At 37.8% G+C, this 24,804-nt stretch overlaps 1 protein-coding gene across 7 annotated transcripts in view; it reads right to left on the reverse strand.

Annotated features, from left to right (window-relative positions):
* The window catches only part of RERE (arginine-glutamic acid dipeptide repeats), a 409,123-nt gene that overhangs the window by 152,994 nt on the left and 231,325 nt on the right, over positions 1-24,804 (reverse strand). For 5 of the 7 annotated variants that reach the window (XM_058552817.1, XM_058552812.1, XM_058552814.1 and 2 more), the window contains 3 exons: positions 23,899-24,004; positions 22,454-22,550; positions 9,603-9,707 (listed from right to left, as the gene is read on the reverse strand). The exons of 1 other annotated variant lie outside the window; for it this stretch is intronic. In XM_058552817.1, the coding sequence (XP_058408800.1) occupies positions 9,603-9,707; positions 22,454-22,550; positions 23,899-24,004 (308 nt within the window). The remainder of the gene's footprint in view (positions 1-9,602; positions 9,708-22,453; positions 22,551-23,898; positions 24,005-24,804) is intronic. One more of the 7 variants, XM_058552816.1, reaches the window with a different exon arrangement.

Consider the following 24,804-nt stretch of genomic DNA (forward strand, 5'->3'; position numbering starts at 1 on the left):
GTTTTTTTTTTTAATTTTTTTTTATTTATTTTTTACTCCAAAGCCCCAGTAGACAGTTGCATGTCATAGTTGCACATCCTTCTAGTTGCTGTATGTGGGACGCGGCCTCAGCATGGCCGGACAAGCAGTGCGTCAGTGCGCGCCCGGGATCTGAACCCGGGCCGCCAGCAGCGGAGCGCACGCACTTAACCACTAAGCCACGGGGCCGGCTCTATAGTCTCTTTCTGACAGCTCTAGTTTTGAAGATCTTAGGTGTGTTTCTCATCTGTTATTTTATCTGACTCGAGTTGATGGCAACATTTTGTAACTTGTGACAGCAAGCTCAGCATTCAAAGATACTTTATCTATAGACATCCTATAGGTTCTTGAAAGAGGGCGTGTCCATCCAAAAAAATTTTTACATATACTTCTGTCAGGTGTCCTGGGTGGCTCACTGGCACAAGACCTCTTTTTATATTATCTTCTCATCCTGGAGTTCTCATATTTTTCAAGCGTGTAAATTCAAGCCCCAACTGTCATGGGGGCAAGGCCCAAAGTTATGAACTAAAAGGAGAATTCTCGGGGGCCGGCCTGGTGGCGTAGCAGTTAAGTTCACGCGCTCCACTTCAGCGGCCCGGGGTTCACCAGTTCAGATCCTGGGTGCGGACCTACTCACTGCTCATCAAGCCATGCTGAGGCCGTGTCCCACATAGAGCAACTAGAAGGATGTACAACTATGACATACAACTATCTACTGGGCCTTTGGGGAGAAAAAAGGAAAAAAGGAGGCAGATTGGCAACAGATATTAGCTCAGGGCCAATCTTCCTCAAAACAATAAAATAATAAAAAATAAAAATAAAAAAAGGAGAATTCTCCCTGTATTTCTCCTCTTCTCTTTTGGGTCCAGAGTCCCAATCCCAAACAGGTTTCCCTGTCACTTTCCTCTGTAGTTCCAGATATGTTACCTAGTTCATCCTTTCACCAAAAGAATAGACCTTTGATGGACCTAACTTTGTACGGTGCTCTCAGTTCCAACTCCCCAACTCCTTGAGATCAAGGCCTCATCTCCTATACCTGCTGGGTGTTAAAACCAAAGGCCGCCAGCAGCGAAGCATGTGCACCTAACTGCTAAGCCACGGGGCTGGCCACCTACAAATATTTTTATAAACGTTTAATGACAAGGTATTATGTTCATAATAGAAGATGGACTAATAAAGGAATGCATGATTATATGTATATTATGTATAAACGATATTTTATTTATTTATTTTGTGTGTGTGTGTGAAGAAGATCAGCCTTGAGCTAACATTCATGCCAATCCTCCTCTTTTTTGCTGAGGAAGACCGGCCCTGAGCTAACATCTATTGCCAATCCTCCTCCTTTTTTTCCCCTTTTTCTCCCCAAAGCCCCTGTAGATAGTTGTATGTGGTAGCTGCACATCCTTCTAGTTGCTGTATGTGGGAGACCGCCTCAGCATGGCCGGAGAAGTGGTGCGTTTGTGCGCGCCCGGGATCCGAACCTGTGCCGCCAGCAGTGGAGTCCGTGCCCTCCACCGATAAGCCACGGGGCTGGCCCCCACAATATTTTAATTATAAACTTAATACATACTCATACACCTATACATGCCCACACAGATGTATATTCAAAGAAAAACACAAATATAGGTTATAGAATTATGTATCATTTCAGTTTGCTTCATTAACTTCTGTATTTCTCAAGTTATTTTCTAGTGAGCGCGTGTTGTTTTCTTCATTAGAAAAACTAGAACTTATTTTCCAATACAGCCCAAAGAAAATTAAGTTGTATATCAATCAATCTATGATGAAATTACAGAAGTTAAGAGCACAAGCTATGCAGTCAAATAGGCTTCGGATTTCCTGTTTACTACCCGTATGCCCTAGGTGGTTAATATAATATCAATTTCCTCATTTATAAAATAAAGATAACACCAAACTCACTGAGCTTTTACGGGAATTAAATAAATTAAATGACCGAGCACAGAGTGAGCATTCACTACACAGTAGTAGTTGTTATCCCAAGCACGCTGAACAGACGATGTTACAAATTTGATTCCCTGAGGTCACAGTAAGAAATATCAAATGCTAAATCTACTAAAGATACAACTCAAGATGTCAAAACCCATCCATGTGTAGGAGAGAGCAGAGTCAGTGATAGGAAATTGAAAGTAAAGATATGAAGGATAATGAAACAAGATTTCTCACTGTTAAGGATGAGAATCATAAATATGGAAAAGTGGAAAAAAGTAGCAGGAACCCTGTGGTATTGGTTTAGAACTGGAGAATTTGGTATGAACTCACAGATACACAACACAGATAAAGAAACACAGAAGTACAAATGTGTATTCTCTCTCTCTCACACACACACTCACACACACACTCACTCACTCAGAAAGTCTGACAGCAGTGATACAAAGTAATGAGCACATCTAGCACCAGATCTTGGTTTCTAAGTATCATTCTCCAAAATCTAGAACAATGTGACCTCAAAATGAATGCTGACAATAACAGATTATAAACAACTGAATAAAATAGGAAGCCATTAGTCCTGATACAAATAAATGAATAAATTGAAAGTTTGATGAAAAAGAGAATATCAACATAGTTGCAAAGCAACCTCCCACAAAATGGTCTTTAATCATAAAAGGAAAAAGAGAAATTTTACAATTGCAAAGCCTGGTAGACACCACCTTATTCAACTGAGAAAAGTGAACATTACCAGCAGTGGGACAAACTAGAATTGCGTACCACCCGATAGGATGCAGGAAAAAAAAAAAAAAAAAAACTTGATTTCTGTGCTATCCCTGTCAAAGATACAAGACCAAAATCTAATAATAAGGAAATATCACAAATGCAAACTGAGGGACAGTCTACAAAATAATTTGCCTATAATCTTCAAAAGTTCCAAACTCATGAAGTGAAGGAAAGACTGAGAACTTGCTCCAGATTGAAGGAGACTAAACAGACATGACAACTAAATCCATGATGCTGAACTGGATCCTTTTGCTAAAAAGGTCTTTACTGGGAAAACTGATAAAATTTGAGTGGAGTCTGAGAATTCTATGGTAATAATATTTCATTGTTAATTTCCTGATTTTGAGGACTATACCATCGTTATGTAAGAAAATGCCCTTGTTCATAGGAAATACATCAAGTATTAGAGTGTGATATAGCCTCATGGTGACAACATATTTCAAATGGTTCAGTTAAGAAAAGGTCTTCTACTGTACTTGCAACTGTTCTATAAGGTTGAAATTGTTTAAAACAAAGTAAAATAAAATGAATTATGCAAGTAAAACACTCAGAGCAGTGCTGGGCAGGTAGTGCTCACTAACTGTAGCAATTATTAGTAACATTATTGCTATTGTCTCAGGCAGAGATTAAATATAATTTCTTGCAAGTACCTTGGTTTATAATTGCTACTAAAAGTAATGATAAATATCCTTAAGCCTCAATCCAGTCATGCGCTGCATAAGGATGTTAGAGTCAACGACAGACCGCATATATAACAGTGGTCCCATAAGATTGGTACCATACAGCTCAGGTGTGTAGTAGGCAATCACATTCAGGTTAACTCTATAATGTTCACACAACGACAAATCTCCTAACAACGCATTTCTCAGAACGTATTCCTTTCATTAAGCGACACATGACTGCACTGCTAAAAAAAACTCCTTCACAGAAGAAGAAAAGCAGAGAGGGCCCAGGTGATCACAGGTGATCACGAACATTCTCTCCTAGGAGATAGGAGAAGATCAGATCTGAGCCCTCAACTTGTTTTCTACCCAATTAGCAAGAGAAGACTTATTATGTTCAAGAAGCAAAGGACCAAGAATATAATTAGATGTTTCATGTTGCAGGCCAAGCCTCTGAAGAGACCACTGACGATTTTACAAGACACCATTAGAGAAAAAGAGAGAACAGTGAGCATCAATACAAAATGCTACATTTTAAATAATGTTTTCTTCACCATCCCTAAATGTACTTTAGGGACCTAAAGAACTCTAATTTAGCAAGGGGAAACAAATGAATTGGTCCCTGGGAAAAGTCATGCTTAATAATTTAAAGATAAAGGCACCTCCTCTCACATGGTCACTATCAAATCTTTTGTTCTTACTGGGACTCCATTCACCATTACTTCCGTCCCCTCCCAACTCACTGGCCTGAGGCAGAAAGGTAAGGAAAAATTTTCCAAGGAATGAAAGGTATACACCCAGAAAGGGTCAGAAAGTACAGTAAAAAAGGCATTGGCCAATAGGCTGAACCTGCTGAGGTGGGGGTATGGGAAGACAGGAAAAAGGACAACTAAAAATTCAATAAAACCTACAGGCTTGATAGGGGATAAACTCATTTGCTATAAAAAGCTCAAATCTACTTTTCACAATAAATTTTTTTTCAATTTTGGTTCTCTCAGATTTTTCACTGAAATATTCTGACTGTAGAAATGTATTATTTCACGTTAATACCACTTACTTATTCGTTGTAATTGTTGGGTCAGTTTCATTAGGGTCAATGAAGAAACTTATCTTACATTTTTAGCAACTGTTATATATTTTCTAAGAATTTTACAATCAATATTCCAAGCAGAGTCAAGAATCCCCAGTGTTCAGACTTCCACATGGCAGCACAATCCACCAGAGGTGGTTAATGGTCTACCTGGTAAAATCAAGACATCTTGGGAAGTAGTTTATGTTTTGCTTTTGGATTTAACATTTTACAAGGTTTAAAAAAAAAAAAATTTGATATTTTTCAACCTTTTCCTCAAAAGAAAATTTATAATTATTTTTACAATTCCCAAGAAACAAAAAAAACCCTGACAGTTTACAAAAGCTACCTGTAGGGTAGCTTTTGCCATCCCCATTTTATTGAGGTGGAAACAGTCCAAGAAATACAAGCCTTACTCATGGACACAAAGATGAAGTGGCAGCCCAGGATCAGAACCCAGGCTGCCTGGCTCCAAGAGGAGAGATCTTTCCAGGTTGTCAGTCTTAACAAAAGGATCAAGCAGTCAGATTAAAACGGCAATGCATACTGGACAAATGAAAAAGCAACTAAGGACAGTAAAGGGATGAATGTAACCAAGTTGCCATGCTCCTTTCTATTTATAAGCTAAACCAACCTACTTTAGTTCAACCAAGGATATTGGTGTTTTGGTCAGATGTATATAAGGTCTAACTGGCTTTATGTACTAAGACCTCTGAGATGAAATTTACTGACTTCATTAACTTTCTAACCAGATGTTGGATCAGACCCTTCAAACAAAATGAGAACATAATGAGTTCTCATTTTGCAGAGTATGTTGCAGAGTATGCTGACTGCAGAAGTAAATTTGGGATGAATCTTGTTTATATAGCAAAAGTGAACACTCCCTGAGTACAGAAATGCCAAAACAAACTCCAAAAGCAAAGCCCAATTACCTAACGCTTCAAGTTTAGGCCAGCATTACATTCAAGCCTCTTCATTCGTCAGCTTCTTATAGCTTGTATCCTACTTGAAGCTAGAAGCATCTGCCCCCAAATTTTTTGCCCAATTAAATTCTGTTCCTTACATGTCATGGCTAGCAAGAATACAATGTCACAATCCCTTAGCTAAGACCCTTAAGGTCAGAGAATTTTCAGAATTCAGAACTTTGTGGATTCAGAAAGGTACTATAGTAAATATACTATATTTTTGCAATACCCAGCAGTGTTTGAGCAATAACCCCTATTCTATCAAACTGGTACTTTTGCAGTACAAGTTGTGCGAATTCACACAAAGAGAACTAAATTAAGAATACACACAGCCTCACATCAGTTTGGGTCAAGTGTGACCATCAAATGCGTTTCAGCACCAAGCTTAGCGTAAATTCTTTTGATTTTCAGAGCTTTCGGATTTCAGAATTGAAGATGAGAGATTACAGATCTGTATTATTGTGGATACGTTATTAGCATTAATGATCAGTACTCTGGGTAGAAAAAAATTAGTGAAATATAAATTTATACCTAATAACCATAGTAATTCCATGCCAATTACTAAGAAATCCAATCTCCCCAAATTTTAAAGGCAATGAACCAAAGAGTATAGAAAAGTCTGTTTCCCACTATCATACCTGTGTTCAATAAAGTAATACCATCAAAACCAAAAAGTTCTGGACAACCAGATCACTGACAAGACACGACATTCAGAAATATAATAACCAGGTTAGACGGAAAATAAAAGTGTAGCCAAACACTGGGTTTTTTTAAAAAAGGACCGATGCAATAAATGTGACTAAAAATTCCAACCTCTCATGTGGAGAAATGGGAACCCTCAAACACAGCTGGTGGGAATGCAAACTGGTGCAGCCTCTATAGAAAACGGTACAGAGATTCCTCAAAAAATTAAAAATAGAAATACCCTATGATCCAGCTATCCCACTACTGGGAATCTATCCAACGAATCTGAAATCAACAATCCAAAGAGGCTTATGCACCCCTATGTTCATTGCAGCATTATTCACTATAGCCAAGAAGTGGAAGCAACCCAAGTATCCCTTGACTGATGATTGGATCAAGAAGATGTGGTATACATATACAATGGAGTACTACTCAGCCATAAAAAAAGACAAAATCGTCCCATTTGCAACAACATGGATGAACCTGGAGGTTATTATGTTAAGTGAGATAAGCCAGAAAGAGAAAGACGAACACCATATGATCTCACTCATATGTGGAATATAAACCGACACATGGACAGAGAAAACTGTAGTGTGGTTACCAGGGGCAATGGGGGTCGGGGGTGGGCACAAGGGGTGAAGGGAGTCACGTATATGGTGACTGACAAACAATAATGTACAACCAAAACTTCACAATGTTATAAACTATTAAGACATCAATAAAAAAAAAAATTCCAACCTCTCAGTGCTGGGTAATATGCTAAATAAGTTAAGGAAAATTACATAAATCAACTTTTAACTACTATCAGAAAATTTGCTATGAGAAATAAATAAATCCACCTTAAGCTTCAGTTTCAACTACTCACTTAAAGTTCCTGCATTATTTAAGGAGAGGAGAAAGTCATGAAAGTTTATAGTCACAGAATCACCATTCTTTAACTTCCAGTGGTCTTAGCGATATATGCACTATCTTAAGGGATTACTACAATAGTTTGGCATTTCCTCTCCAAATGACTCAGGGCACTAAGAGTCAGCATACAGCACCATGCAGCCACGACTACATGCTAGTCCCCCTCATTCAAACGGAGAGAACTACACCAGAAACCAGCTCATCACACAGCCCCATCTCCCACAAACCTGAAACAAAGATAGAAACAGAGGTAAACTCTGCAAAGGTACGTACTCTGCGCATTCTAAGGATTGGGGTGTGAATAAGCCAGGTGGAGGAAACACTGTTTTTCTATACTCTGAAAAATCACACACTGTTTTGATAATTTGAGCAGCTGTGGGAACTGTACACCCAACTCCAAACTTCAGAAATATAAAGTGGTGTCCAGGGTGAAACCAGTGAGCTAGGGCAGGAAGCCACACTGGCTCCACTGCTGCAAATTGTTACACTCACTTTGTGAGAAGTTTGAGATCTGCCACAAACTTTACTTGAAGTAGACGCTCAAATGTTTGTTCACTTCACTTCACCCAATACCCCTCAAGCACTTACAATACACCAAGCACAAGCTGGACATGGGAACACAAGCACAGAAATGAACAAATGGTAACTAGGAAGGTCACAGCATTACAAGAAGTGATTCAGGACGCAGATCCTATAAACACACTGGTATAGGCACCTCTTTGTGTTGCTTTTTCAGGTGAGAGACAACATCCTTTTATTGCATACCTAACCCAAATTTTAAAACAAAACTGATGGGACGTATCATTCTGAATGACTGGCAGCAACACACAATGAAAAATGAGACAGGAAATTGTGAGTCTCTAGCTTACATAGGTAAGTTATATATCACTCTTAATAAGCATTTAGCAAAAACAGATGCATAACCAAAACTAGTAAAACCTAAATTTGGTTGATTGTTATGAACTCAAGAGCTAAATATTTGAAACACAAAAGCTATCTGGTCAATTTGCTAATACAATCTAACTTGTGCAACATGACAACTATTTATAAAATAGTTTAACAAACATGGCATCACTGAAATAACAGACTCTTCTAACTAGACAGACATTCAAGCTCAAGTGTTCTACTCTTCACCTGGGCAACAGGAAGATATGAGCACGCAGTCAATAAATGTATATGTGAAATAAACATTTCAAAATGTAAGATGCTTTTGAAATATTACCATCCATCAGCTTGTCACTGGAACAGGGCATACTTTCGAAAAGAAAAATAAAAGCTCAAATTCACTGTTTTCTAAAGAAAAAAAGGTGACCATTACACTATTACTCTTATTATTGTTGTCTAGTATATATATATATAGAGAGAGAGATACTAACAGATATGCCCCAATAGAGCTTTACGCAGCCTCTTACAACCACAACAAAAAATATGTTGCCTTTTGTTGACTGTCTAAACAGCAACATTCTAAATTTTACATATATTTTCTCAGTATCCTCTAGGAAAAGATTTTCACTAAAACAATATCCATCTTGCAATTACACTTAATGTAGTTCTTCCACTAACTTCCTTGAGCCAAGTATCTTTTATTTCTATCTAAATCCTTAAATTTGTAGATTATGCCTTGTGTGTCCCAAGCACAGACTACTTGATCACCAGCTAACATTTTTTAAAATTTTATTTATTTATTTTTTCCCCCAAAGCCCCAGTAGATAGTTGTATGTCATAGTTGCACATCCTTCTAGCTGCTGCATGTGGGACGCAGCCTCAGCATGGCCAGAGAAGCGGGTGCGCCGGCGCGTGCCCAGGATCCAAACCCGGGCCGCCAGCAGAAGCGCGCGCACTTAACCGCCAAGCCACGGGGCCAGCCCTAACATTTTTTAAATCTCTAATAAAACATGTAGTCACATGATTGATACAGGATAAATATGAATGCATGTACTCTTACAGAAGTTCTTCCATGTGCTAAGTTAAACTACGTACAGACATGAACAAAGAATTCTGTCTGTTAAATTATTTTGACTCTTTGCTCTCCATGTAAAAAATAATAAGTCTACCTGTTACATAGATCTTACAAAGATGGCTGAGAACTGGATGTCTCCATCTCATACCAGTGGTCTTACTAAAGATATATTTCAGTTAATGTTCCAGGGGTTTTATTAAGTGAACAAAACAAATGACTAACCAACGAACTTTCCATAATGTCCTAGTGTTTTCAATATGGTATCATGGAAGGCTTGACAGAATGTACATTAAGGTAATAATCTGCCAATTCAAAAGTTCAAAACACAGATCAACTAAACATATGGCTTTATCCTGCCCTCTATAAACCCAAATTTTCTCATTTTTCCTTTTCTTAAAAAAATAAAGTACAAACAATAAGATGCTTTAGACACCAAAGACATTAATTACAACACCTTCTAAAGAGATTTACTATAGGATTTTGAAGTCGTTCTCTAAAATCTTCTTAGTATATGCCCAGATGTGTAAACACATACACACACACACACACACACGTGAGAAAGGCAAAAGTTCTCACTGAGTGGGCCCACATGACTCACTTACCTTGTCTCAGGGTTGTAGCCTAATATGTAGAAAAATGAATCCACTCGGGCTTTAAACTCTCTAGCAGCAAATATGTCAGAAAAATGGGAAATGTTACACTTCCCTCTGAAAACAAACAAACAAACAAAAATACATTAGTAATACCCTCAATTGCTTTGCAAACCAAAATATAACTGGAGGGGCAAGGGTGGGGAAAGATATAACTAAATCCATATTACTCTAATAACATGTAGAATATAGCTACAAACTCCATAATAGTCTATTCAGAAAATTGGGAGTTTCGAAAAGAAGAAAATGTCCAATATTATATTTTTTTGTTTCATGACTGCTTCAACCTACAACTTTACAACTTAACTGCTTTCACCTCAGCATTTTAGTTACAGAAAAAAATTAATTAAACCACAAAGATAAATTGAGGGTAGAATTGTGATGCAAGGATATTAAACTAGAAATGACAGGAAAAATTCAAACCACAGTTAAATTATTTTATGAAAAAAATCCATCTAAAGCCTTTCTAAATAAATCATCAAAGCAAAATGGGCCTTTTCTTCCTGCTACCGTATGATAGGCAGAATGTGTAACCGTTGAATATTTTTCTTCTCTTTTAACATGCAAGAAATAAACTGACTTGGAAATGAAAACCTAGAGAAACTTTAACTCTTTAAATATATAGATGGGCTCTAATATACAAACAAGCACTTCCCAAATTTTCAGGCAACATTAAATAACTGTAAGTTGGAAAACACTTTCCCATGGATATATTGCAATAAAGAGCAGTAAGCTTTCCAAGTTCCTCTACCAACAAAAGTTGAACCACAACACAGCTGAAAACTCTACAATACTACAGAACTCCTTAAGCCGTTTTCCATGCACCAAATGTAAATGTCAGAAACACCTTCCTGCTACACACACACACACACACACACACACACACACACACGTTGGGAGAATTTCAAGGGTTCCCAAAGAGGCAGGGAGGTTTTAAGAACTCCAGCTCCCTCAGGGGTCACAGAAGGTAACTTTAACATCTAGTGGAAGCCAACAGCTGCGATTAGAGTAGATGGAATTGGAGGATTGAAAGCACATCAATGTAGGATGCTTCCAGAGATGCGCCCTCCCTCCCACAGCTTTAACAAGCATTCCACTCCTATAACGACTCCATGAGCTGGCACTTAACAACATACACCCCAGCTAACGGCCAACGTGTTAATGAAAGAAACTGGCTGAGGGATATCAACATAGGGATGGACACTCATTCACTTCCTACCAAGAAATTAAAAAGCAATGTCCTCCCTTCCCACAGGTGGTATGGGAAGTAACCTTTAAGTAACCATGACCAAAGCCTCAGCAATAGGCAAAAGCTAAGATGGGCTCAGACAATCTCCATTTTTAAAATTAAACAAAAATGCTATTGATTTATTAAAGTTCCGTTGAGAACTATTGATTAGAAGATTATGCAGGGCTACTGGGGGCTTGAAATGTGGCTGGTTCAACTGAAGAGAACTGGATTTTAAATTTCACTTAATCTTAATTAATGTAAATGTAAACAGCCACATGTGGCTAATGGCTACCAGACTGAACACCACAAATTTATATAACATTTCCATCATCGCAGAAAGTTCTATTTGAAGCACTATTTGTAGGTAATAAGATACAATTAAAGAAAAATATGGACTATGTATCAACTTTCCAGGCCCAGGACCTATCCCTCCAGTATTTAGCTGGAATTAAAATGAGCTTCTGGAAAAGAAAAAGCAGGTAAGATCACTGAACAATGCACTCACCCTGCAACTAACTATCCATCTATCTTAAGTGATTTAGTCCCTGACGCCTAGAAGAAATAGGTCAGTTCTTTTATCAGTTAAATAGGGATAAGAATACCTATTATACTTATCTCATAAAAATATTAAGAACATCAAATAAGTCTAGGAAACTTTGTATATTATTCAGTGCTATGTAAAATAAGCTATTTCCATCACTGTCCATTACGAAAGAAAAGTGATTCTTCTTTTATCATTCTTGGTTATGACTCAAATCTAAGTTTACCCTCAAACTTGAATAATTCATTATGTATTAATTAAAGGTATAGAAACCCTACCAACCCACAATTCTAAGCACAGGCACTGAAAGTCAGATATGTTTAGGACACGGCTTCTCAATCGCAGCACTATTCCCATTTTGAACTGAATAATTCTTTGCTGTCAGTGGCTACGCTGGATTTAGCAGCATCCCTGGCCTCTAGCCCATAGCACCCACGCACACATCATTTTAACAATCAAAAATATCTAAAGACATTGCCAAATATTCCCTCGGAAGGGCAACACAACTGGTTTAGGGAAAGCCAAAAGCAGTAAGAATAGAAGCATATCATCTGATAAATGACTATGAAACTGTAATAAATGGGATTTTATCTGCCACTGTGTCCTCTATTTACTTCCTGTTTGATTATATGAAGGGTATTGATTTTTGTATGTTAATTTTATATCCTGCTACTAGACTGAATTTTTTATTTGATTTTAATCATTGATTCTCTGAGGTTTTCCAGATATGCTGTTATTTGCAAATAAACATAGTTTTACTTCTTCTTTACCTTCTTAAGCCTCTAATTGCATTGAACCTCTAATACAACGTGAAAGTAGTGGAAATAGTGGAAGAAGGCATCCTTGCCTTCTTCCTGAACTCAGTAGAAATGTTTCTTGGGTGTTCCCATTAAATATGACACTAACTTTAGAAATAATCATATGATAATCATAGCTTTGGAGATATGGTTTTTTCCTTATACTTATTAACATGGTATACGATATTAACAGAGTCTCTAATAGTGAACCTATCTTGCCTCCCTGGAACAAACTCCAGTTGGTCATAATGTATTTGTGTGTGTGTGTGTGTGTGTGTGTGTGTGTGGAAGATCAGCCCCGAGCTAACATCCGCCAATCCTCCTCTTTTTGCTGAGGAAGACTGGATCTGGGCTAACATCCATGCCCATCTTCCTCCACTTTACATGGGACACGGCCACAGCATGGCCTGACAAGCGGTGCGTCAGTGAGTGCCCGGGATCCGAACTGGCGAACCCCGGGCCACCGCAGCGGAGCGCGTGCACTTAACCGCTTGTGCCACTAGGCCGGTCCCCTATAATGTATTTTTTAATGAGATATTAGAATTTTTTTAAAAAGAATTGATTAATTAGATCTAATGCTTTTCTCCTCATTAATTTCTGTTATTATCTTTATAATTTCCTTCTTTGTACTTTGTGGTTGTTATTCATAACAGCTTTATTCATATTAGCCTAGTAACAACTCAAATGTTCATCAATAAGGAAATAGGTAAACAAATCACTGTATATTTGTACAATGAAATACAACAATACAAAGGAAACAACAATACAAAGGAAAGAGCTACTGATACACAGTACATCATGGAAAAATCTCAAAAATTAAATATTGAGTAAAAGAAGCCAGACACAAAAAAGGGACATACTTATGACTCCATTTATATGAAATTCTACAACAAGCAAAAGTAATTTATGGTGAGAGAAATGAGAACAGCAGTTGCTTCTGGGTGGGAAGTTTTGAAAGGAAAGTAGCTTAGGGGAACTTTCTGGGATGATGGGAATATTCCATGCCTTGTTTAGGGTGAAACAAGTTTATCAAAATTTATGAAAATGTAAACTTAAAATCTGCATTTTACTGCATATTAGAAAAAAGTATTGGGGGAAAATAAAACAAGAGTCATTAGCATGTAGCTGTGGCTGTTTACAGTTGCTGTTCGTTCCAAGGTAATGAGCTCCCCTGCACTGAGTCCTGAGTACTGAGCAGAGCTGAAGATAGGGAGGACAAGAGCAGGTCAACTCTGGTTAACTCTGACTGGCTGGCACCCACTTTGAAATATTTTTCACATCACCTCTTGCTGAAGAGTAGTGCTTACATCTAAAAATGTGTGTATATGTGTGAGTATCATTTTAAGCATTCAATATTTTTTCTCCAGAGCCCTCCTTTCATTATGCGCTCTCTCAAAAGCAGTACATTATTTGACAGTGTTTGTGGAATGGAGGAGAAGAGATTAAGAGAAAATTGCCATCACTCCTACCTTGCTGAACTATCTGGTTTCAGAGCCTCATAAGGTCCTGTATACCCCATTTCTAACATGATGCTTCACTGTTAACAGAAATATGACTAAAGACAGGGAAGCCCCATGTCGTAGGGTCCTTTCATTTATCAGTAACAAAGCCTTCCTTGAAAAGACTCATTTCAGTAGCCCTTCGGTTTGGTGCCCCACACAGCCACACTCGGCACTGCATCATTTTAAGAGTCCTCTGGCTAGTGGGAGGAGGCTATTTGAAGGAGATGAAGGAGAGAGAAGAGAATCTCCTCGTGCAAGGAGAGAATACAAACGGAAACTGTAGCCCAGAAATTCACTCCCTTAAAACTATTCATAACTGGAAAAGTCTTTGTATATCCCCAGGCATATGCAAACCTCGGAGAAACTCGTGAAGAGGTTCACGAGCATGTACAGAATGCTTATAGTAGCATGCTTATCTACAGCTATTATTATCACTCTTTGCCAAAAATGAAGGGGGAAAAAAGATTTTGAGACAGAATGAGTATCTTGTCTATTGTAAGACATCTGATTAATGACAGGTATAGGATTTTTTTTTTTTAAGTTTCTTTTCTGTTTCTCTTGCCTTCCCATGGGTTATCTGAACATTTTTGAGGATTCTATATTGATTTACTTGTAGTGGTTTTGGTTTTTTTTGGTTTTGTCTTTTGTGAGGAAGATTAGCCCTGAGTTAACATACGATGACAATCCTCCTCCTTTTGCTGAGGAAGACTGGCCCTGGGCTAACATCCGTGCCTATCTTCCTCTACTTTATATGGGACGCTGCCACAGCATGGCTTCACAAGCAATGAATCGGTGCGTGCACAGGATCAGAACCTTCGAACCCCACGCAGCGGAAGCAGTGCGCGTGCACTTAACCGCTACGCTACTGGGTGCCACTGGGCCAGCCCCTATTTGTAGTGTTTTAAGTGCAACTCTCTGTGTGGGTTTCTCTGTGGTTGCTCTTAAGTATAACAATATACAACATTATTTCCACTTAAGTCCTTTTGCCTCTCCACTTTTTAAACATAATTGTCTTAAGTATCTCCTCTATACATTGAGCACAATATCAGCGCATTCTTTTGATTTATTTGTTGTTCTTTTTACCACTTAAGCTGCAAATTTAATTTATGTAATTTTATTTTTTCATTTAAATTGACATGTTTAGTATAACTGGTTTTCCTCTGATCATGAATGAATGCCATAAATTCTGGTATATAGTATTTTTACCATCATTGTAAAAAATTTCTTTAATTTCAGTTTGTATTTCCCCTTCTACCCAGGAGTTGTTTAATAGGAAGTTTTAAATTTCCAGGTGAAAGAGCCTTTCTGTTCTTTGTTTCTGTTTGTAAACTATAGTTTTATTGCATTTTCATCAGATAGATGTTTTCTTTATGATCTAATATATGATCATTTTTGAGAATATGCCAAGGCACATAAGAAGAATATATATTCGCTACTATCAGGGTATAGAGTTCAATATATGTCTGTAAGATTAAAGGCAAAGGAATAAATCTAACAAGAATGAGAAAATCTATATGAGGAAAATTCTTGAACACTCCTGAAAGACACAAAAGTAAACATGAACAAATGGAAAAACATCCTGTTTTTGGATAGGGAAACTCCACATGGCATTTCGACATAGCTTGCCCTATAAATTCAATGCAATCCTAATACAAATATCAACTAGCTATTTTATGGAATGAAACAAGTTAACACTAAGATTCACATGGAAAAACAAATACTGAAAAAGGGGGGAACTATCCTATCAGACATTAACACATACTATAAAGCCTCTATAACTAAGAGAGTGGTGCTGACACACAGACAACAGAATATAGAATAGCAAGTCCAGAATACATATGGAAAATAATATATGACAAAGGTGGCATCTCAAACCACTGAGGTAAAATTTGACTTTTTAATAAATGATGCTGGACAATTGAGTACAACTCCTCTTTAAATTTGGTGTAGGGAAAGGTTTTCTAACTATGACTCAAAGTCCTGAGGGAATAAAAAAAAGATTGATAAATTTGACTAGATAAAAATAAGGTTTGCATAATTTTTTAAAAACCAAAAAAATTAAAAGAAAACTCACAGAAGTGGGAGAAAATATTTGCAACATATACAACAGACACAGAGACAAAAACCCAACAGAAAAAACATGAACAGAAGAGACAAAAATATCCTGCAAACATACGAAAAAACGCTCAAACTCACTCACTGTTAGCAAAATAAAGTAAAACAACACTGAAATACTATTTCTCACCTATCAGACAGGCAAAATTTCAAAAAGTAAAACAACGCATTCTGTTGAGGAAACAGGAAGTCTAATACATTGTTGGAGGGAATGCAAATTGGTATACGTCTTCTGGAGGGAAACCACATGTACATAAACCTTTCAATCCAGCAATCCCTCTCCTATAAATTCACCCTGAAGATACACATCCAACAATAAGGAAATACACATGCACAAGGATATTCACTGCAGCACCATTTATAATCGAAACACCCTGCAAACAACCTAAATGCCCACACACAAGAGAGCAGCTCAATAAAGTATGGTACATCCACACTCTGGAGTACTATGCAGCTGTAAAAGAGAATGAGGAAGATCTGTGAACTGATATGGAGCAATTTCCAGAACATAATGTTAAGGGAAAAAAGCAAAGCACAAAGGAGTATCTATAGTATGCTACCCGTTACATGAGGGAGAAGAGGTTATAAGAAAATAGATGTGTGTTTGCTCATTTGTGAAAAGAAAATGCAAGAAGGATAAACTAAGAGGTAAAGTGATCAGTTACCTACAGCTGGTAGGTGGGAAAGAGAGGGAAAGAAGCAGGCAATGGAAACAGCAGGGTGGAAGACTACATCTTTTTATAGTCTGACCCTGAGAACCACAGCAATAGGCCACATGACCTCACATACTCAAAAAATAAACAGGGGCCGGCACCGTGGCTTAGCAGTTAAGTGCGGGCACTCCACTACTGGCGGCCCGGGTTCTGATCCCGGCAGGCACCGACACACCGCTTGTCGGGCCATGCTGAGGCGGCATCCCACATACAGCAACTAGAAGGATGTGCAACTATGACATACAACTATCTACTGGGGCTTTGGGCAGAAAAAGGGGAAAAAAAGGAGGAGGATTGGCAATAGATGTTAGCTCAGGGCTGATCTTCCTCACAAAAAACTAAAAATAAATAAATAAAAAATACACAGTCCAAATCAACCAGAAGGAACCAAAAATGGAATGGGAAACCTATCAAATGAACCTAACTGTATTATAAATGAATAACACAACCACGTGTAAGGAGGTATGAAACAAGAGAAATGACCTAAGCCACTTTGGAACACAGTATCCTGCCTATATACTTTAAGACTACAGACACAACTTTAGTCAGTAATGTGTTTCTCACAGGGACATGGGTTACAAATTCTGAAACTAAGTTATGTGCATTCTAGAATTGAATAAAAATAAGCAAATATATTTTAAACAATCCAAGAACTGAGTTTTTCACTGTTGAAGAAAGAAACTACAGATAGAGGAAAGGAGAAGGACAAAACCAATTTTGAGGTGTTGAACTGGAAGCTTGCTTTCTCTCTCTGCTCTCAGCCATGTGATGATACAAGGAGAAGTCAGAAGTCTGCAAACCAGAAGAGGGACGTCACCAGAACTCAAGCATGCTGGCACCCTGATCTTGGACTTTCAGCCTCCGGAACTGTGAGAAATAAATTTCTATTGTTTATAAGCCACCCAGTCTATGGTACTTGGTTACAGCAGCCCAAATGGACTAAGACGTTAGTGCAAGTCAAATAAGGTCTTTAGTTCAATGGCATTGTACTAATGCTAATTTCCTGGTTCTGACACCTGTACTACAGTTACGTAAAATGTTAACACCGAGGAAGACTGCATGAGGGATATATGGAAACTCCGTACACATATCTTTTCTGTGTGTCTAAAAGTAGTTCCAAATAAAAGATTTTTTTTAAAGACTATGAAGTATTCAAGAGCAGAGAGAACATGTTATTCAGTTACGTGTTCCCAGCACCTATAGAGCCCTTCCCCTACTAGTGAATCAATAATGTGTTAAATGATGAATGAATAGATAAATAAACTGACTGACAAGTTATGGAGTCTAATGAAGTACTAAAGCATGTATAGACAAAACAATGAAAATGCTTTAGGTTGAAGTTATTTCACATATAAAAATAACCGCAGATTAAAGCCAGGAAATGAATCTTAAACTGCAAAACTAAGAGTTCTGAGGCATCTTAACACTCCTTAGGGAACTTGCAGGAGCTAAAGGAATTTTGTAAATGATAAGGAACGGTTGGCGATCTGTACAAAGAGGCAATTAATCTGTTTCAATCACTATCCATATATGATCCTAGCTGCCCATAACAAATTAAGGAGATAAATTAATACAGAACGAAAAGAGGGAGATTAGAAGCCCTAAAGAGCTAGTTTAGGGCTTCTTGGCCCTGGGCTTCCAGAAAATTCACACTAAAACATATTCCTATAATATGAATTCCTAGGTAAGATGATAGTTTATAACCTGACCTACGTTAGGGTATTTTTTTCCCCAAGTGATTACCTGAAGTAGGAAGCAGATAAACAGCAAGTTGGAAAATAGCTCTCAAGCCGATGAGATATTTATGATCTCCTGGGCTGCCCTCCACAATCAATACTTGAGAATTCATTGTTACAAGTGCACAGTAAACCTGAAAATGTTGCCCATGTCACACGTTCACAGTCCAATCACAAAGCAATCTCTTTAGATACTTTGATCATCAATAAAACATTATCTTTGGGCCGGCCCCGTGGCTTAGCGGTTAAGTGCTCGCGCTCCGCTGCTGGCGGCCCGGGGTTCGGATCCCAGGCGCGCACCGACGCACCGCTTCTCCGGCCATGCTGAGACCACGTCCCACATACAGCAACTAGAAGGATGCGCAACTATGACGTACAACTATCTACTGGGGCTTTGGGGGGAAAAAAAAAGGAGAAGGACTGGCAATAGATGTTAGCTCAGAGCTGGTCTGCCTCAGCAAAAAGAGGAGGATTAGCATGAATGTTAGCTCAGGGTTGATCTTGCTCACAAAAAAACAAACAAACAAAAAAAGAACTCAATTCAGATTCAATGAGCATAAGCACTACTCATGTTACTGAGTGTGAGACACTCTGCAAGAGACTTTTTTAACACAATTTATCTTACTAGATGTAGAACTGAAAGATGTGTGTTTGGTTCAGGGTTCTGTCACCTTAATCATGTGACCGTGAATAAGTTTGTCAGAAAGATGGCTCAAAGGTTAACAAACTTCACCTTGGTCACAAAACTACGAGGCCGAGCCAGGATTCCTAGTGAAGTCTTCTAATTTCAATTTGGTGCTTTTTTTATTATACCAGTGTCAGCCAAAAATAATTGCCTGGGAATAAGGAGAACTCAAAAACACTCTGCTCAAGATACTAACTTTACTATACAGTTACCTATGAATGTAATGAAGAACAGAAAATAAACAGTTGTAGAAACTTAGCTTAAAAAGTAGGGATGAGGGACAGCCAAGGCAAGAATTCAAACACAATAGCAAAGCAGTAATGCTGGACCTCAACACAGATTTCTACAACTGTGAAGATCCCACAGTCTCTTCCGGGAATAAGTTTAGTTTGGGTAGGAAAATGCAATAATCTCAATTTACACAGAAGAGGCTGAAGAGGAATTCTGTTTTCCTTTTGATTCATGATGGCTGAAAGACAAAGCTCTCCTTCCTCCTTTATAACCCAACCTGAGCACCAGCCTGAAAGAGAAAGTTATACATCAGGTTCCTCCTGAGTGAATGGAATGGCAAGAAGTCCCTCAGAGCTACTGTGAGCCCAAGGAAGCCATACAACTGAGCACTCTGATCTTCGAGAAGAATGGTGCTAAAGCATTAACACTATCAGTCTTTTTCTTTCTTTTTTCTTTTTTGTCCTCCGTGGTTTTTCATTACATTCATTTGATCCTCTCTCATGTGCCTATGCACTATTTTATTTGTCTCACTTTCAAATTTGCATTTACTTTTGGCAGTACTGCTTTATATCTAGAGAGAAAGAAAAAATTCTTTCTATGGATAAATAGCGAAGGAAAAATTGGAAGAAAAAGTTAAAGCTTAATCCCTCCCACCAACAATATTTTTAAATTAAAGTAATCTAGCTTTCATGAAGAGAAAAGGAATAAAAAGAGATTCCTGGGGGCACTGCCATTCAATTCTGCTTTTATTGGAGATGCTCCTCCAGTGAGCACTCAGCCACTGAGAACCAGGCGAGATTACTAAGCAATAGTAAGAACCATAGAGATGAGCTCCAGATGAAGGCAAACGTCAACACGGCCACAAGTATTTACTGAGCACCTACTAGGCCAGATCATTCAGTAACTATGTGACCACTGTCATCTGGTGTCTCTGACAAAAAACCCAACTGTCAAGTCACACAAGAGATGCTCTTTGTGAAGCCAACAAAATCAAATTTAAGATGACAGCTTTATAAAACCACTTTATGGCCACTTTAAAGAAAATACCACAGGAGAAAATAACTAATTGATAAAGGTTCTAGTCATATACACAGTGAAAAGAAGATAAGGAATTACCACTTCAGTACTCCAGCCCTTTAGTGGCCAGTGAAGGGATAGTGACCCATACATTTACACATCTCCAGAAAATATCTGACTGTAAACTTAGTTAAAGTAAATTCATCTGGGTCCAGCTGGAATTACCTGGACAAATGGTTCTTGTAAAACGCTAAAATAGTATAAAATGACTCTACAAATCGTAATACCCTCTGATAAATATTCAAATATACTCATTTTAAGCAAATATATCAAAACATGTTGAATAACCAGAGCTACATATCTCACCTATTTGTTTTCACTTCAAAGCTAAATTGCTTAAAATCATTTACCTCAACCAATGAAACAAGATGGAAAGAGGAGGAAAAAAGTATGCAAAGCAGGATAAGAAATAATCCCAGGATGAAGCCACTTGTCTTAGCTAACAATTGACCAGTTTCCTCAATCTATCCAACCTCCCATTAACTTGCTTTGTTTAGCATGCACGTTTAAGATCAGAAAGCCACCACCACAAAGACATAAAAGCTTGTGGGAATTTTGAAAGAAGTTTACAAAACACAACAGGAGTTCTCTAAATTTATCTAAAGTCCTGTAAGAAGCCAAATCTAACCACACACACTCCTTCCCCTCCAGCGGGGGTTGGCAAACTATACCCCATAAGCTAAATCTGGCCTACCGCCTGTTTTTGTATAGCCCGAGCACTAAGAATGGCTTTTACATTTTTAAATGGCTAAAACAAACAAAAAAAAAATTCAAAAGAATAATATCTCCTAACATGTGGAAATTAAATGAAATTCAAATTTCAGTGCCCTTAAATAAAGCTTTATTGGCGCACAGCCACTTCATTTATTTACATGTCGCCTATGACTTTTGCACTACAATGACTGAGCTGAGTAGTTTCAACAGAGACTGTATGAAAGATTATCTGGCCCAAAAAGCTTGCCAAAACCTGCCCTACATTAAAAGTTGCTACTAATTTGCCTTGAAATGGGCCGGCCCCGTGGCTTAGTGGTTAAGTGTGTGTGCTCCGCTGCTGGCGGCCTGGGTTCGGATCCCGGGCGCACACCGACACACCGCTTGTCAGGCCATGCTGAGGCCGCGTCCCACATACAGCAACTAGAAGGATGTGCAGCTATGACATACAACTATCTACTGGGGCTTGGGGGGAAAAAAAAAATAAATAAATAAAATTAATTTGCCTTGAAATAACCAGCTTTAGCTATGTAGCTTTGCACAAGAGACTCCAGATGGTTTTACTGAATACCATCTGAGCGATGTAATAGAGAAATTATTGTATCTCATTGTAGTTCAGCTAAAAGTCAGCAAATCCCTATAACTTCTTTTTAAACCACATTCTTTAACAAAGAAAGTAGTTCTTTCACCACTTTATTATTTCCAGTGGGGAAAGAGTTATAAGAATATTATTTGCCTTACTTCCACTTGAGAAGCCCAAAGTCTTCTACTTATATACAAAATACCAGAATATATAGGTATCCTTTTCTGGAAAGGGACAGAAAATACCAGAGGGTGCAAAGCAGGAGCTCATAGTCACTTTTTGACATAATTACCTAAGATATTAAGACTAACTGCAATGTTACCTTCTGCCTCAGAATAAAATCTTCAATACATTCTCCCTACCCTCAACCTTTTTTACCAGGAAGTTTTTCATACATACAGAAAATTGAAAGATTAGATCAATGAAAATTCCTATAAACTCTGCCTAGAGTCTCAATTAATTACATGCTGCTATATTTGTTTCATCCATTTCTTTATCTTTTCCAGTGGCAGTGACTGAATATTTAGGAAATAATCTGCAGACCATCATAACACTTCACCCTAAATACTTTAGCAACCAATACCAGGATAGTAATTTTCAAGGAAATAAAGATACAAGACTATAGAGAGGGTGTTAAAAAAAAAAAAATAGAAAAAAATAGTTTTGGGGTTTTTTTCCTCACACAGGTTGGTGAAGATACAGGCAACCTCTGAAATCCCAGTAATCCACAAAGTTAATGCTGCAGTGTTTGTTTAGGGAGACCACAAGAGAAGTCTGATTAATATCACGATTATCAAAAGAGATCAGGATAGCTTAGACCCTCTACCTCTCATGCTCAATGACCTCTCCCTCACAGGAAAGACCACGTCTCTGGCACTTACCTAAGGGCAGCAGCATGGTAAGTGTCAACGTAATCAGAAATGAAGAGCTCTCGGTTCTTGATAACTGGGTCTGTAATGACAAGTTCTCTTCCAGAGTCTGTCAAAAAATCAGTTAATTAAGAGGATATTAAAATTGAGCTTCCCAAAACATTTAGGAAGATTTTGCAAAATTTTTTTTTCAGGTTCATCGCCCACTAAAGAAAGCACAATAAATAACTAGGCCTGGTCAGCAAAATAGAGAATAATGTATAGCAGGAATAACAGGAATGAAGTATCCTGTTGATGGATGTGTTTTATACCCTTTATTAAGTCCCCACGGTTTGTCAAAACGCATTAAGCACAAAAATGAAAAAAGAAGGAAAAAGAGAAGAAACAACTATCACATTTTAGAAACCTGTAAACTACTAAAATATTTAGTGATCTTGTTCATCTTATTTTTTACTGCTCAATATTCCAGGATGGAGTGAAATCACACTGTTTCTGTTGAAAAGAATAAACAAGCTACTATTTTTAATAAGGAACCATAATTTAACTGCTTTAACATAAACTTTTATCATTTCAAAGAAGAAAAAAACTAGTTAACATATAAAAGGACATCATTCTTCAAAACCATGTTTTACTACTGGTTGTGGACTCAAAACCTATCACCAAAAGCAATGTGGAGGAGCGGGAAGAGCTCAGACAGCACTGTGTCCCTGCCTTGGAGATGCGGCCTTGGCAACTCCCCTAGCATCTTTAAGCCTCAATTTCCTCATCTGGAAGTGGGCAGTAACAAACCCTAACTCATATGATCAATGGGTAACAAATGTGAATTGGCTAGCATGAGGCCTAGCACCTCTCAAAAACCAATAAACACCTGAACAAATGTAATATGCATTTAATGTACACATCTCATGTGTAAATAAAGTTATTGGGTAGAAACTACAATGCCAGAGGGGGGAAAAAAGTAAAAGATGCTCTGGACTACCTTCCTTAATATTCTGAAAGTCAAGACTCAATCTGAATTCCAAAACATTCAGGAAAGCTTTGCTTTGAAAACTGATATTCATAACTCTGAATACAGAGAAGTTCAACAATACATATTATTAAAAAGAAAAAAAGAAATAAAATATAACCCTATAGGGTTTTAAGTATTATTAGAGTTCATCATTGAGAAAAAGGAATAAGAAATGAAATTACTGTTATTTCCAAAGAACACCTATCTCTAGTCAAAGTTTAAGGGGAAGGTGATATTAGCACATGCTCTGGTAGTTTTGGGGTTTTTTTAAAAGGTAAAAATAATGAAAGAATTCAGCAAAAAAAATAAACATTTTGGTAATGTCCTTATAAAAAGCTTATTTAGAGAAAATTTTTCATAGTGGTTATCTCTATTTAATGAATGCTTTTAGAAGAACTTTGTCCAAAGTCAAGAGAGTGTAAGAATGAAACCAGAAGAACGTATTTACCATTTTCATTATGCCGATCCTGAACCAAATGCTGATACACAGAATCTGGAACTTCAGACTGACGGTAGTACCATTTGACGTTCATGAGTAGATGGTCCCTCTTACTCTGAAAAGGAAAATCTAACAGCATTAGGAACAAGATTCAGGTGCCCACAGGCGCATACCATACCCATGGTCAAAAGCCCCTAGAAACAGGTGGACAAGCAGAGAGGGAGACACACAATTACCACCAGGACCACAAAAATACGTAAGTCAATTATGAGGTCAAATTTTATATTTTAAAAATCCCAGCCACAGCACCCTTCTGACCCTATCCTTCAAAGTTGCTTATTTCAGGAAACAAAGGAGACCAAATGTGAATCTATAAATCTCCCCAGTTTGATTAACTAATTCATTCAATATTAGATTTTTTATTTAGTGTTAACTACATAGCACTACATGAATACATCCTTCTTCTATCTTAATCCTTAACCATTTGGGTAAATATTTATAAACCGTGTTAGCACATTGTAAAGGCCATTAAGGGCAATAAGCTGGAAAGAATTGATCCAGCAAAGCCTGGCACAAAGTCATCTCTCCAAGGTTTGCCAATCACCCAGATTGAATTACATTCTCCCTCCACTTTATTGCCATTTTATTTGCAATTATTGCCATATGACAAACTAACATAGCAAACTATGGGGGAGGGGGGGTGATGAAAGTACTATGAGTCCATGGAGGAGGGACCCTGTCTTATTCATTTTCGGATTTCCAGAGAATAGAACACCTTGTACATAAATATTTGTCAATAATGAAGAGTTCTATGACGATCAGGGTTTCATAAATGTCTCTGGGACATTTAACTCATGTTATCCCTAAAAGTTAACCTTGTTCCTAGTTCAAAGAATAAAGGATCAAATATTGTCC

This window comes from Diceros bicornis, chromosome 13 (genome assembly GCF_020826845.1).
Source record: "Diceros bicornis minor isolate mBicDic1 chromosome 13, mDicBic1.mat.cur, whole genome shotgun sequence".
Classification (NCBI taxonomy): Eukaryota; Metazoa; Chordata; class Mammalia; order Perissodactyla; family Rhinocerotidae; genus Diceros; species Diceros bicornis.